Here is a 13,400-nt window from a genome sequence, read left to right on the forward strand (position 1 = left end):
GTTATTTGTAAGAACAATAGGGTGGTTATGGTAGAGGATTTTAACTTTCCAAACATAGATTGGCACTGCCATAGTGTTAAGTGTTTAGATGGAGAGGAATTTAAGTGTGTACAAAATATTCTGATGTAGATGTACCTACTAGAGAAGGTGCAAAACCTGACCTTCTCTTGGGAAATGAGGCAGGGCAAGTGACTAAGGTGGTGGGAGCACTTTGGGGGCCAGTGATCATAATTATATTAGTTTTAAAATAGTGATGGCAACCAACGAAAACATCATGAAGCTAGTGGACCTGTACCTCACCACCCACTTCACCTTCAACAACATAATCTACAAACAAACCAACGGCACACCCGTGGGATCTCCGCTATCAGGATTCATAGCAGAAGCGGTAATGCAATGACTAGAACAAACAGCCTGACCAACCATCAAACCAAAAATCTGGGTCCGCTACGTAGATGACACCTTTGTCATCACAAAACAAAACAAGATCGAAGAGACCTTTAACATCATCAACAACACCCTCAGGCATAAAGTTCACCAAGGAGGAAGAAACTGACAACAAACTCCCATTCCTGGAGGTCACAGTTGAAAGAAAGGACAACGGAGAACTACAAACCTGCGTATACAGAAAACTGACAAACACTGACCAAATACTTAAATACACCAGCAACCATCCCAACACACACAAACCAAGCTGTATCAGAACACTATTCCAACGAGCCACATCACACTGCAGCACAGACGAACTTCGGAAAACCGAGGAGGACCACCTATACAATGTATTCGAGAAGAACGAATACTCAAAAAATAGAGTGTGCAGATTCCTCAAGAACAAACCACGACAAGCAGACCAAACACAGCCAGAAACCCTAACCACCTTACCATACATCAAAGAAGTTTTAGAAATGACAGCCAGACTACTAAGACCTCTCGGAATCCTAGTAGCGCACAAACCCACCAACACTCTCAAACAAAAACTAACAAACTTAAACTTAAAAGACCCAGTACAACCCATGGACAAAACCAACGTCATCTACAAAATTCCATGCAAGGACTGCCAGAAACACTACGTAAGACAAACAGGAAGAAAGTTAGCCACCAGGATACACGAACACCAGCTAGCCACAAAAAGGCACGACCCTCTCTCCCTCGTAGCCCTACACACAGATGAGAAAAAACACCATTTCGACTGGGACAGGCTAAGCAAAGACATGCCAGAGAATTCCTAGAGGCCTGGCACTCCAACCACAACACCATAAACAAACACATAGATCAAGATACCATCTATCAAACCCTCAGAAAACGAACAGGAAATGACATCGCCACAAACCCCAGGGACCCCGTCCAGGACAAACATATAAATAGAAAGCAGGAGACAACAACTTCGCTTCACCTGGAGATCGCCACTGATGTTACCTAGCCAGGTAATGAAATGTCTGGATATCAAACCTACAGCTCAGCGAGCAAACCTACACACTAAACCTCAACCTGAGCTACAAACCTTGCAAAAAAGACTGGAGGTTGGCTAAAGTGGTGCCACTATTTAAGAAGGGTGGTAAGGGAAAGCCAGGGAACTGTAGACTGGTGAGCCAGACGTTGATGGGCAGGTTGTTGAAGGGAATCCTGAAGGTCCGGATTTACATGGATTTGGATTGGTATGGACTGATTAGAAATTGTCAACATGGCTTTGTGCGTGGGAAATCGTGTCTCTCAAACTTGATTGAAGTAACAAAGAGGATCGATGAGGACAGAGTGGTGAATGAGATCTATATGGACTTTAGTAAGGCATTTGACAAGCTTCCCTGTGAGAGACTGGTTAGCAATGTTATTTCTCATGGAATACAGGGAGAACTGGTTCGAAGGTAGAAGACAGAGGGTGGTGGTGAAGGGTTGCTTTTCTGACTGGAGACCTGTCTGGTGTACCACAATGATCGGTCCTGGGTGCACTGCTTTTGGTCACTTGTATAAATGATTTGTATGTGATCACAGACATAGTAAGTTTGCAGATTACACCAAAATTGAAGATGTAGTGGACAATGAAGAAGTTTACCTCAGTGCAACGGGATCTTTATCAGAAGGGCCAGTGGGCCAAGGAGTGGCAGATGGAATTCAATTTACATACATGCGAGATGCTGCTTTTTGGAAAGGTAGGTCGGAGCAGGATTTATACACCTTTTAATGGTAAGGTCCTGGGGAGTGTTGCTGAACAAATACCTTGGAGTGCAAGTTCAAAGCTCCTTGAAAGTAGAGTCACAGATAGGATAGTGAAGGAGGTGTTTGGTATGCTTTTCTTTAATGGTCAGAGCATTGAGTTGAGCGGTCATGTTGCAATTATATAGGACATTGGTTAGACTATTGTTGGAATATTGCATGTAATTCTGGTCTACCTCCTATAAGAGAAAATTGAAAAGGTTCAGAAACTATTTACAAGAATATTGCCAGGGTTGGAGTTTGGGCTGTCAGGGCAGGTTGAACAGGCTGGGGCTGTTTGCCCTGGAGCATTGGTAGCTGAGGGGTGATCTTTGAGATTTATAAAATCATCAGAGACATTGATAGGATAAACAGGCCAAGTATTTTCCCTGGGGTGGGCAAGTCCAGAACTTAAGGGCATAGATTTAGGATGAGGAGGGGAAAGATTTTAAAAAGCACCTAAGGGTCAACTTTTTCATGCAGAGGCCAGTGACCTATGGAATGAGCTCCAAAGGAAGTGGTGGAAGCTGGTACAATTGCAATATTTTAAAAAGCATCTAGATGAGTACGTGAATAAGAAGGGTTCAGAGGGATATGGGCCAACTGCTGGCAAATGGGATTAGATAAATTTCATATATCTGAGTGGCATGGGCAAGTTGGACCAAAGTGTCTGTACATCTCTCTGACTCTGTCACTGCTGTTTTTGTCAGTCAGTTTAAATCTGTGCCCCCTCCTTTTCAATTCCTTATGGGGAAATGTTTTCTCTGTCCAGGCAGCTCAGGATTTCAAAGCTCCTTTCTGACTTCCAGGAAGAGAGTCCCAAACGATGTTCATAACTGGTTCCATGTATGAATAATTTCATTCTCCTAGATCTTTTCTGCACCCTGCCCAATACCTTCAGATGCTTTAGTGTGGTGCCTGCAAATGACTTTGTGAGGCTCCAAATCAAACTAATATCTTGTACATTGTTCTCTTCACCATTTACAGTGCTCTCAAGGTTTGTGTCATAAACATTTTGGAATGATATCCTGTGCACCAATGTCTTTTAATGTATATAGCAAAGCAAGATTCTTTTGTTTTGCTGTAGACCTCCACTGAGGTTTTGAGCTGGGATTCAATTTGGCATGGTGAATCTTTAGCTGTATTAATTGGGTGTGCCACTGTAGCTTTCATAAGTATAATCAATTTAGTGTGTTTTAAATAAAATTAGAAAAAATACAACCAATTTGGTATTCCCATTAACTGTAATGAATATGTACCCATTGTACTAATGTTAAAAAAAAAAAATGTTGTTCGTCTTTTGACTTAATGGATGCAACAAATTTCCTTGGCCTTTATGGCTTTCTGATAATTTGCTTGTATGTATGTGCTCTTGCATGGGGAGTCCCTCCAATCCAATTCCCTAGTCCTTGATGGATGTGAACTTGGTGTCTATGCCAGAACATGTATTACAGGACTTTTTAAAAACTATAATGGTAATGTAACATAACCCAAGATGAAATAAATTCTTTGACCTCCTGACTGAGTTCTGAACTTACATGAACAGTGATTTCCCTGACCTCCAATCTAAAGCCATGTTATCCACTTAAATTGTCAAGTGCAATAAGCAGAGGAGTGGGAGTCAGTCATTCACTCCCATAAGTCTGTCATACCTTGAAATTGAATCATGGCTGGTCACTTGGTTCCAAATTGTTTGAATAATGTTTGATTTTATACTTTGCAGCTGCCAGTCCTGCTGTTAGTAATTCTGTACGCAGCAGTAAATTTGTATTGGTTGGGTCACATAAAATCACCTTGGCATCCTTGGGAAAAGACAAGTTTCCACTTGACAAAGTAAGTCTTGGAATTTTAATAAATTGTTCATAGTCTTTCTAATTGCTTCTAAAGTTTGTGATTATATGGTGGCAGACTAATGGTGAACTTTAGCTTTCACTTGAAGTTAACTCTAATCCCTTCATCCACAGAATGGTTGCAGCACAGAAGGAGGCTATTAATGTGCCAAATCTGAGCAGGCTTATGTAAGGAGTAGTTCCCTTGTTTTCTACTCCTAACCCTGCGCGCACACTCTTGTTTTCAGATGATCCAAATGCTCTTGGATGCCTCAGTTGAAACTGTCTCCACCATATCTTCTCAGGCAGTGTCTTTCTAACTGTGAAAAGGTTTCTCCTTTTTTGCTGCCATGGCTTCTTTTGCCAATTACCTAAAGCCTCCTCTCTGGTTCTTGATCCTTCCACCAGGAAAAGCTTCTACCTATTGATTTTGGTTGAATACCTCTATCTAGTATTCTCCAGACTAGCCTTCCTCAAAAGATACCATAGTTGAGTACGATTTGCCCTAACAAATCAATGCAGGTTTTCCAAATGATCATTAGTTTTGTCCCTTTTTATGGAAGTTACTGGACTCTGCAGGATAATTTGACTGGTTTGTAGCTGCTGGACTTATCTTCTACATCACGTTTTTAAACAAGACTGTTGTTACAATTCCCCCAATTCTCTGACAGCATGCCTGAGTCTATTATGCTGGAAAATTAACATCAATGCACTGCAGTGAATTCAGTAGGTCAAAAACAATCAATTGACTGGAGCTAAGGAACAAAAAGGTGCATTTGCAACTCTCTTCCCTTCATATCCTTTGAATCTTATCTGGCCCTGCTGCCTTAACAACTTTTAAGTATAGGTAGTCTTTCCAATAACCCCTTTCTATTAATTTTTAAACCCCTGTGTCTCTACTGCTCCTTTTTTTTCACCATGACTTTGACAGCATATTCCCTGAAAGACCAGTTCAGAGTATTAATTTGCTTTTAATTAAGCCATGCCCCTGCCTCAGTACAAAATTCTCCTTTTGGGCTGTGTATATTTTAGCTTGATTGTTGGTTACATTACATTTTGGTGTCTGTCAAGAGTGCTCTTTTTTTCTAATCTACATCCAGCGAGTTCAGGATTTGTTTGTCTACCTTTTCCCCTTTGTGGAAATATCTGTTGCCTATCTAAAAAGCACAAACCTCTAAATGCAGCCCATTGTTCAGTTATGATTTTTCTGCCTACCTTTGGACCTGACTCAAATTTAGAATCATTGGTCTAGTAATCATTGAGCTCCTTTTTATTGGACTACTACCCAGTCTGTATTTAGAAAGTCAAGTTCCCAAAAATTTTTGCACCTCTATAAATTGCAAGATTGCTATGCTATGTTTTTTCCCCCCACTATTTTAAATCTAAAGACTACACCAAGAAATGTAATTGCGTCATTTTTGTTCCTTGGCTTTGACCCAATTGATTTCTGTTCTTGAACCCTTCTGGGACATCTCTTTCCAGCATAGCAATATTCTCCTTAATCCGTTACCCCCTCCCTTTCCTTTTTTTGTCCTTTGCTTTTTCCTCTGACCACCTTGTATCCAGGTCCCGCTCCTGCCTCTCTCTGAGCCAGGTTTCCATTATCACCACAACATCATTATTTCCTTGTAGCTCAACCTGAGCTACAAATCTTCTCAAAACTCGCTATTGTTTCATTGTGCCTATCTATACACTCAGCTCCTCAATCTTATTTCTCACATTATGTGGATTCACATAGATTCACATAATTTCACAATAACCCTGTTTGATACTTTTTTTTTACTTTCTCCCTTATTCTGATCCTCCCTTCTACTCCCTTTATCATTTTCTTCTCCAGTATTTCAGTTTATTTTTGTTTCTTACTCATCTTTTCAAACTCAGGTAGGGCCTAGTCTGCACTCTTCTCCTGTGCTCTCTGGAGTTCAGAAGAACAATTTCTGAATTGGGCTTGATACACAGAAGCTGTCTCATGGCTATGGAGTCTAAAGTGTGGGGCACAACTTTTAACCCCAAAGGATTTCATTGCTCCATTTTTGGGTAAATTGAAGGCTAACGTGCAGATTTGGTGTTGCAGAGAATCGAGGGATATTAGACCAGGCGGGAGAGTGAGTTCAATACAAAGATTGAGTGACAAAACATGCAATGAAATTGCAGCCACAATTGGTGCGGCTACACTTGTTTAATCTATGTGCTTTCCTGCAAAAGGAGATATTCTCTCAAACCTTCTCATGATTTATGAGGTGACTTCTGTGAAATGGACTTTGCCGATTTTTTTCTGTTCTCACTTCATTTTAATGTTGAATTCTTTGGACTTTTGAATAGTGAACTGGACTGTTGAGGTAGAGGAAGGTAATGAGGGTCTTGAAGATACAATGCACTTATTGTACTGAGGGCACAGTAATCTAATTGAATATTGTGAAATATTCATTCAAAGAATGGCACTAGGTTTGTGAACTCCCAACACTTGTTACTTGTGCCACCTTGTGAACAAGTGTCAGCTGCAATTTCCTCTTCAGTAAACAGAATACAGTAATGAACAGGTAACTGGCATTTTTACAAATGTTTTGATGGATGTGTACCTATACCTTTTTGTGGTGGGATTATGGTTTTTGTAGTACAGCATTTTAAGTGCAGTCTTTATAAAATGCCAACGCAGTGATTAAACACCACTGCTCATACTGAGTTGTTTGACTGCTTGAAATCTTGGTCATTTTTGGATTAAAGTAATTGAATGAAACCATAGATTATGGGGATTGCCAGGAGTATGTTCTTGAATCGCATTTAGGCTGCATAAAATACTCTTTTTGACATTTTTGAGACTTCACTGTTGACTTTATTCCCAAGAAATTGAGTATTTTGAAATAACTATGTTTCACCTGAATGTTCAGGTTTTTTGTGCTCCACATCTATAATCATATCCCTACAGTGTGGAAACAGGCCAATTTGGCACAGCAAGTCCACATTAACACTCTGAAGAGTAACCCACCCAGAGCCATTACTCTATATTTACCCCTGACTAATGCACCTAACCCACACGTTCCTGATATTTGTATAAAGGAGATTGTGTTGAACAAGGTAAGTAGTTTCATGCATGGTACAGTGTGAATTTGGACTTAGAAAGCACTAATTAAGCAGGATTCATAAGCGGTTTAAATTTGTTCAGTATTCCCATTTTCTGAACATGATCCAATTTATGGAATTTAACTAACAAATTTAGAATTGGAAGCTAACAGTGTTCTGAGCACATGAAAAAAATGAAACATTTTAATAAAAGTGAAATTTTGGTCCTACAATTGCTTTGTTCCTGGTGAAAATGACCCCTGTCCATAGGCCACTGTTCATCTTGGAAGCATAGGCAATTAGCTTCAATACCCACTGCTCAGCCTAATCGCACAATTTTTTTTGAGTTGTAGGTCGATCAATGAAGTTTCCAGACTCCGTTATTTTAATACTTAAACTTAAATATGTATTAATTTTAACTTGTTGTTTTTACTGTAGATGAAGTTTGATGGAAAAGTCAGGCAACTACTTGGAGATGAATTTCAGGACAAGGTTTATATAGTTAACTATAAAACTAAATCATTTCTCAGCTTTAGTTTGGAACTAGAAAACAGTACTTCTGCAACGTCCAGTTGGAAATGGATGCTCTTGAGTTACATTATTTCTTTAAGAGTGAAGAAATCTTTACTCCAGGGATTGATTCAAACAAGTACTGCAATGGTGGTTAAACCAGTCAAAAGTTTGCAGAACTTTTCATGTTGTTACGTGTTTACATAAGAACGCAAAAACTAGGAGCAGGTATAGGCCATCTGACCCTTAGAACCTGCTCTGTTATTTCAATAAGATAATGGCTGATGTTTTCATGGCCTCGGCTCCATTTAACTGTGCTCTTGCAGTAATCCTTAATTCATTCTTTGTTCAATAAAATATTGACCTGAGCTGTAAAACATTACTGAAGTAGCATCAATTACTTCCCTGGGCAAAGAATTCCATAAATTTACGACCCTCTGGGTGAAGACTTTCCTTCCGAGTTCAGTCCTAAATCTGCTCCCCCTAATTTTGAAGCAATGCACTCTTGTCCTAGTTTCACCTGCCAGTGGAAAAATCCTCTCTGCCTATCTTGTCTATTCCCTTCATAATTTTATATCTTTTCTATAAGATTCTAACCCCACCCCTCCAATTCTTCTAAATTCCAATGAATATAATCCCAGTCTATTCAGTCTCTCATCATAAGTCAACCCCCTCAACTCGAATCAACCTAGTGAACCTCCTCAGCACCCCCTCCAGTGCCAGTACATCCTTTCTCAAGTAAGGAGACCAAATCTGCGCACACTACTCCAGGTGTGGCCTCAACAGCATCCTGTATAGCAGCAACATAACCTCCCTGCTTTTAAGCTCAATCCTTTTTAGCAAAGGAAGGCAAATACAATTTTTGTCCTTCCAATTACCTGTTGTACCTGCAGACCAATTCTCTGTGATTCATGCACAAGGACACCCAGGTTCCTCTGCATAGCAGCATGCTGCAACCTTTTACCATTCAAGTCGTTTTTTTTTTTGTTTTCTGGTACTCCTACCAAAATGGATGACTTCACATTAACATTGTACTCCATCTGCCAGACCATTGCCCACTCACTTAAAATATGTTTTTCTGCAAAATTTCAGTCCTCTGCACACTTTGCTCTGCCACTCATCTTAATGTCACCTGCAAACTTAGACATGCTACACTTGGCCCCCCAACTCCCAATCATCTATATTAAATTGATGTGATTGCATTTTGAAGTTTGGTATGTGTTCCACACAACCATATTCTCTAGTCCAAACTACAGCTTCATGTAGTTTAATTAGTTGATGCATAAGGCTCGCTGACTTTAACTTTTGGCTTGCTCTTTGCATGGTTCTGCCTGTTAGTGCTTAACATTATAACAAACTTGTAGTGTAGAAGTGCTTGCTGCAGGCACATCTTAAATTATCTATGGGCTTTCTAATTCTTGGTGCTCATGGGATAAGCTTTACAAATTTTTAAGTTTTTTGCCAATTCAAATCCCTGCTCTGCATTTAGAACTATCACATCTGGTTTACTAGAATAAAGTTTCATTATTATTGGCCTAATATCTGGAACTTCTCCTGTGAAATTATTTCCTTGGTAGTATTAATGCATTTTCTTTTTGACCAACTTTAGGTTCCTTTCCTGTCTCCTCTTGAAGGTGCCATCTATCTGAAACTCCAGTGCCATTTTCACTCCTCGGCTCAGCATTCAGGATTCTTGGTATTTGTCCTTTTGTCATATAATTCATCGCTAAGAACCAATGGTGTGATAATTATCTTCCTCGTGCATATCATTTGTGCACAGAACTTGCACAATTTAGTTGCATTGTTGGCCAAGCACTTGTACTAATGTACATAAATAGGTTTTCAAAAACTTTCTATTTGACCTCAATATTCTGGCATGGTTAAGAATTCTGGTTCTGTTTTTGCAGACTATGTTTGAGGATGTGAGTGGATTTGGTGCATGGCACCGTCGCTGGTTTGTATTGTCTGGCAATATCCTTTCCTATTGGACCTATCCCAACGAAGAGAAGCACAAGGTGAATTAACAATATGCAATTTCACGATTTGACTTCATTATACAAATGGACATTTTTGCTAAACTTTTGTAGCCAATTACAAGTTTATGTATTAAAAAAAATTATGTTCTGCTAAAAGCTAACACTTAATATGTGGGTTCCTGGTTTACTCACATCAGCTTTTATCAAGCTAGTTGAATCTGTCTGTTAAAACCTGCAGACAAAATTTAAATGTTGTGGCTAAGATTCTAATTTGAATTTTAGTCTTGTCTATACTCGAGTTAACATGGAAACTAGAAGCAGGAGTAGGTCATTTGACCCTTCAAGCCTGCTCCACCATTCAATTCAATTGTTTTATATCAATGCCATATTCCTGCTTCCTGTCCACATCCCTTGATGCTTTTTCAAATCTAAATGTTATCTTGCTCTTTCTTGAACAAATTCAGTGACTTGACCTTTACAACTTATTGCGACAGAATTTCACAGGTTCACTACCTTTTTGAGTGAAGAAATATTTCCTTATCCCAGACCTAAATGGCATTCTCCATATCCTAAGACTTTGAGCTGCACCTTAGCAAAGGTTACAGTCAAAGTACTAGAACTGCACAATAACTTGTCTATTTTGAAATTCTTAACACACTCTCCATGACAATCCTTACATCCAACCATGGAGGTAGTTGTTTTACAGCGTGGTCTCCTCTTCATATCTGTATATTCCAAACTAGTTGGATGGGAAGTGATCCAGACAGGATCCCCAGCAGATTTAAATCTCAAGTCCACTGACCCCAAGGGTAATTGTAGATTGTTAGAAGCAAAATTGTGCAGATTTTGGAAATTTGGAATGGAAACAAGAAATACTCAGTTGGTCTAGCAACATCTGTGAAGAGTGAGTTCATTTATTGCATCAAATGAGTTGTTAACACTAATGATTGGTTCCCTCTGATATGAACGAATGCTACACCTTTCTAAGGAATTGATTTGTGATTTTCTACATCTTCTGTTAATGAAAGATGTCGGTGACGTTTCCGATACATTGTCCATAATTGCAAGTGCTAGTGCTTGTCAAGACATTTGCATTTAGAGAAAACCTACAAATGGTACAATATTTATCTTTTCACTAAAACTTTGTCTAAAATACTATTGAAGGACAGTTGCCTGGTGGTGACTAGGTTCTGACCACTTTCAAAACTAGTGTTAATGCACTAACTCATTTCTTTGTTCAGAAACCTATTGGGTATATTGACTTGGCCAGCTGCAGTAAAGACAAGGTTGAACCTGCCAGCCGGGAGTTCTGTTCCCGGCCCAAAACATTTGAGCTGATTACAGTACGGCCACAGAAGGAATCAGATTCTGACACACTTGTTGTTCAGTGTAGAAACAAAATGTGCTTTACCAAGTAAGTCTCATTAATCTGTTACTTTCAAATAGATTTGAAAATGTGGATTAAGCTTCATTTACAGTGTGTCGATGTGCTTGTTTATCCCCACTTCTCTTGGTTGTAGAGGAGGGTGCAACTCTTCCAAATTCTGACCGCTTTCAAGTTACTGTCCTTAAATTGATCTGGTTATTAGTAAGAGTCAGAGATGTACAGCATGGAAACAGACCCTTCAGTCCGACTCATCCTCCAACACTCCAGGGAAAATAGCCCTAGCCTAGTCAACCTCTCCCTAAAGCTCAAATCCTTCAACCCTGGCAACATTGTTGTAAATCTTTTCTGAACCCTTTTCTGTTGATATCTCTTCAATCACCAAGTCCTTTAACATTGGCATATGGTTAAGTGATTAGGCTTCTGCCATTGGTTTCTGATTTTTCAACTCTGCAATATTGTTTGTTAATAGAAGAAAAAGAGATTTTTCATATTGCATGTCTTCAACATCTTTGAATTACTTTTGGCTAATAGTTTGGCTTGGGTGATAGCATGCTGGTTTCTGAGTTGGAGGATGTGTTCAGATTTGAGCAGCATAATGCAGGCTATCACTCCATTGTTCGACGGTTCCATCTTTTTTAAGCTCAAATTTTAAACTGAGGCCTCCCCTGACCTCTGGTAATACTTGATGGTGTAATGAGTTCCCTGTGTGCCAAAGGAAAACATTTTCCCCTCAACTGATGCTACCAAGTAAAAATTGTAAAATTGCTATTTAACCTCCAAACCAAAAACTATTTGAAATTGGTTGTAAAATCTTTGGGGAATTCTGATTGACATATTATAAACGCAAAATATTTTACTTGTCTTATTTATTAATTTAGTGATACTTAGATGCAGTCAAATGCCACAATTATTTTGTATGCTCATCTCATCTGTTTTTTTTTTTGGTGGTTTTGATTGTTAACCCAAAACCTTAGAATTGTCTGCTCTTTAAAACAATCCTTTCAGCTCATTAACCATTCATTTGAGACGAAGGACCCGATACCCAACATGAGCAAAACGAATGTAGTGTACAAAATACCATGCAAGGACTGCACAAAACACTATATAGGACAAACAGGAAGACAGCTAACAATCCGCATACATGAACATCAACTAGCCACAAAACGACACGACCAGCTATCCTTAGTAACCACACACGCAGACAACAAGCAACATGAATTCGACAAGGACAACACTACTATCATAGGGCAAGCCACGGCGAACAGAACCACAACAACGAGCACCCGAGCTACAAATCTTCGCACAAACTTTGAACTGAAGCATCAATATGTCTTGACCATTTTACTAAAGCAAAACATTGTGCATGCTGGAAATAGAAAATACTGTAAATACTTAGCCTGTCATTACTGCAAAAGTACATCAATGGGAAGTTATCAAGTATCTCTCATGCCAACTATAATCTATTGAGCATCAAGTGAACCAATGCCAAATTCTACATGGTTGTTGCTATACCATTTTGAAGGCACAAGAACCAGAAATTTAAGGTGTTCTTGATACAGTCTATATATAATTAAATTGTTTTAATCATAAAAATTTTAATACATGTGATTTCAGCAAACAGGGAAAAAGTGTGATTGTTAATGTTATACTTGTCAATTATTTTGTAGGAACTGGCTGTCAGCTGACACAAAAGAAGAGAGAAACCTGTGGATGGAAAAACTTAACCAGGTTCTGCTCAATCTCAGAACCTGGCAACTAACAGCACACTCCTCCATGTCCAAGGATGGAATCTGAAGTTGACTTTTCAAAAGTCAAATGCCTCCGTGCAGCTTCTCATTTTGAGAAGGTAGTTTTTGATACAAGTGCCTTGCAAGTAGTTCATTATATATACACAACCATTTTGAATTGCTGCTAAACATAACCCTTGCCTAACAAATCTTATTCCAAAGAATGGAAGGATCAAGTAGTTATTTTTATTGAATTTCCCCTTCTCCCCAGTTTTCTTTTCTAAGTATAAACTTCTGCTGGAGTTTGACTTTGCCCTATTGACATTTGTTAATGGAAAACAATCCCGACTAAAGTCTACAAATTGGGTTTCATCTTTCCTGTTTTACAGGAGGGACTTTTTTTTTTCACTTGGATCTCATTACTCTTTACATTTTTAATCCTGATAATAGAGCTTTGTTTAGCCTGGTACTTGTGTTGGGTGTTTGCAAGATTCCAAATGTTATCTTGCTCTATCGTTGCCCTGGGAGAGGGGAAAGGAGCCATTCCTCAAAATGGCTATATAACTACCCTTTAATTCCACACTCCTCTAATTCTAAAGCCATATTTTACTTCTGTACCTTTTTGTATCAACTCAAAATTACAAAGGGCTTATCTTGCACATTTTATATTTATAGTCTGTGTACCCTAATCACTTTTAACTGTCTTGTTCTGTCTTGTACT

General features: G+C 39.0%; 1 protein-coding gene across 1 annotated transcript in view; it reads left to right on the top strand.

Annotated features, from left to right (window-relative positions):
* LOC122558634 (anillin-like) overlaps positions 1-12,746 on the top strand; it is a 62,966-nt gene extending 50,220 nt beyond the window's left edge. Inside the window, exons 21-26 of the mRNA XM_043707432.1 lie at positions 3,914-4,023; positions 7,518-7,571; positions 9,199-9,285; positions 9,497-9,604; positions 10,807-10,979; positions 12,620-12,746. Coding sequence (XP_043563367.1) covers positions 3,914-4,023; positions 7,518-7,571; positions 9,199-9,285; positions 9,497-9,604; positions 10,807-10,979; positions 12,620-12,746 — 659 coding nt within the window. The remainder of the gene's footprint in view (positions 1-3,913; positions 4,024-7,517; positions 7,572-9,198; positions 9,286-9,496; positions 9,605-10,806; positions 10,980-12,619) is intronic.
* The last annotated feature ends 654 nt before the right edge of the window (positions 12,747-13,400 follow it).

The sequence above is a fragment of the Chiloscyllium plagiosum genome, chromosome 17, assembly GCF_004010195.1.
Source record: "Chiloscyllium plagiosum isolate BGI_BamShark_2017 chromosome 17, ASM401019v2, whole genome shotgun sequence".
Taxonomy (NCBI): domain Eukaryota; kingdom Metazoa; phylum Chordata; class Chondrichthyes; order Orectolobiformes; family Hemiscylliidae; genus Chiloscyllium; species Chiloscyllium plagiosum.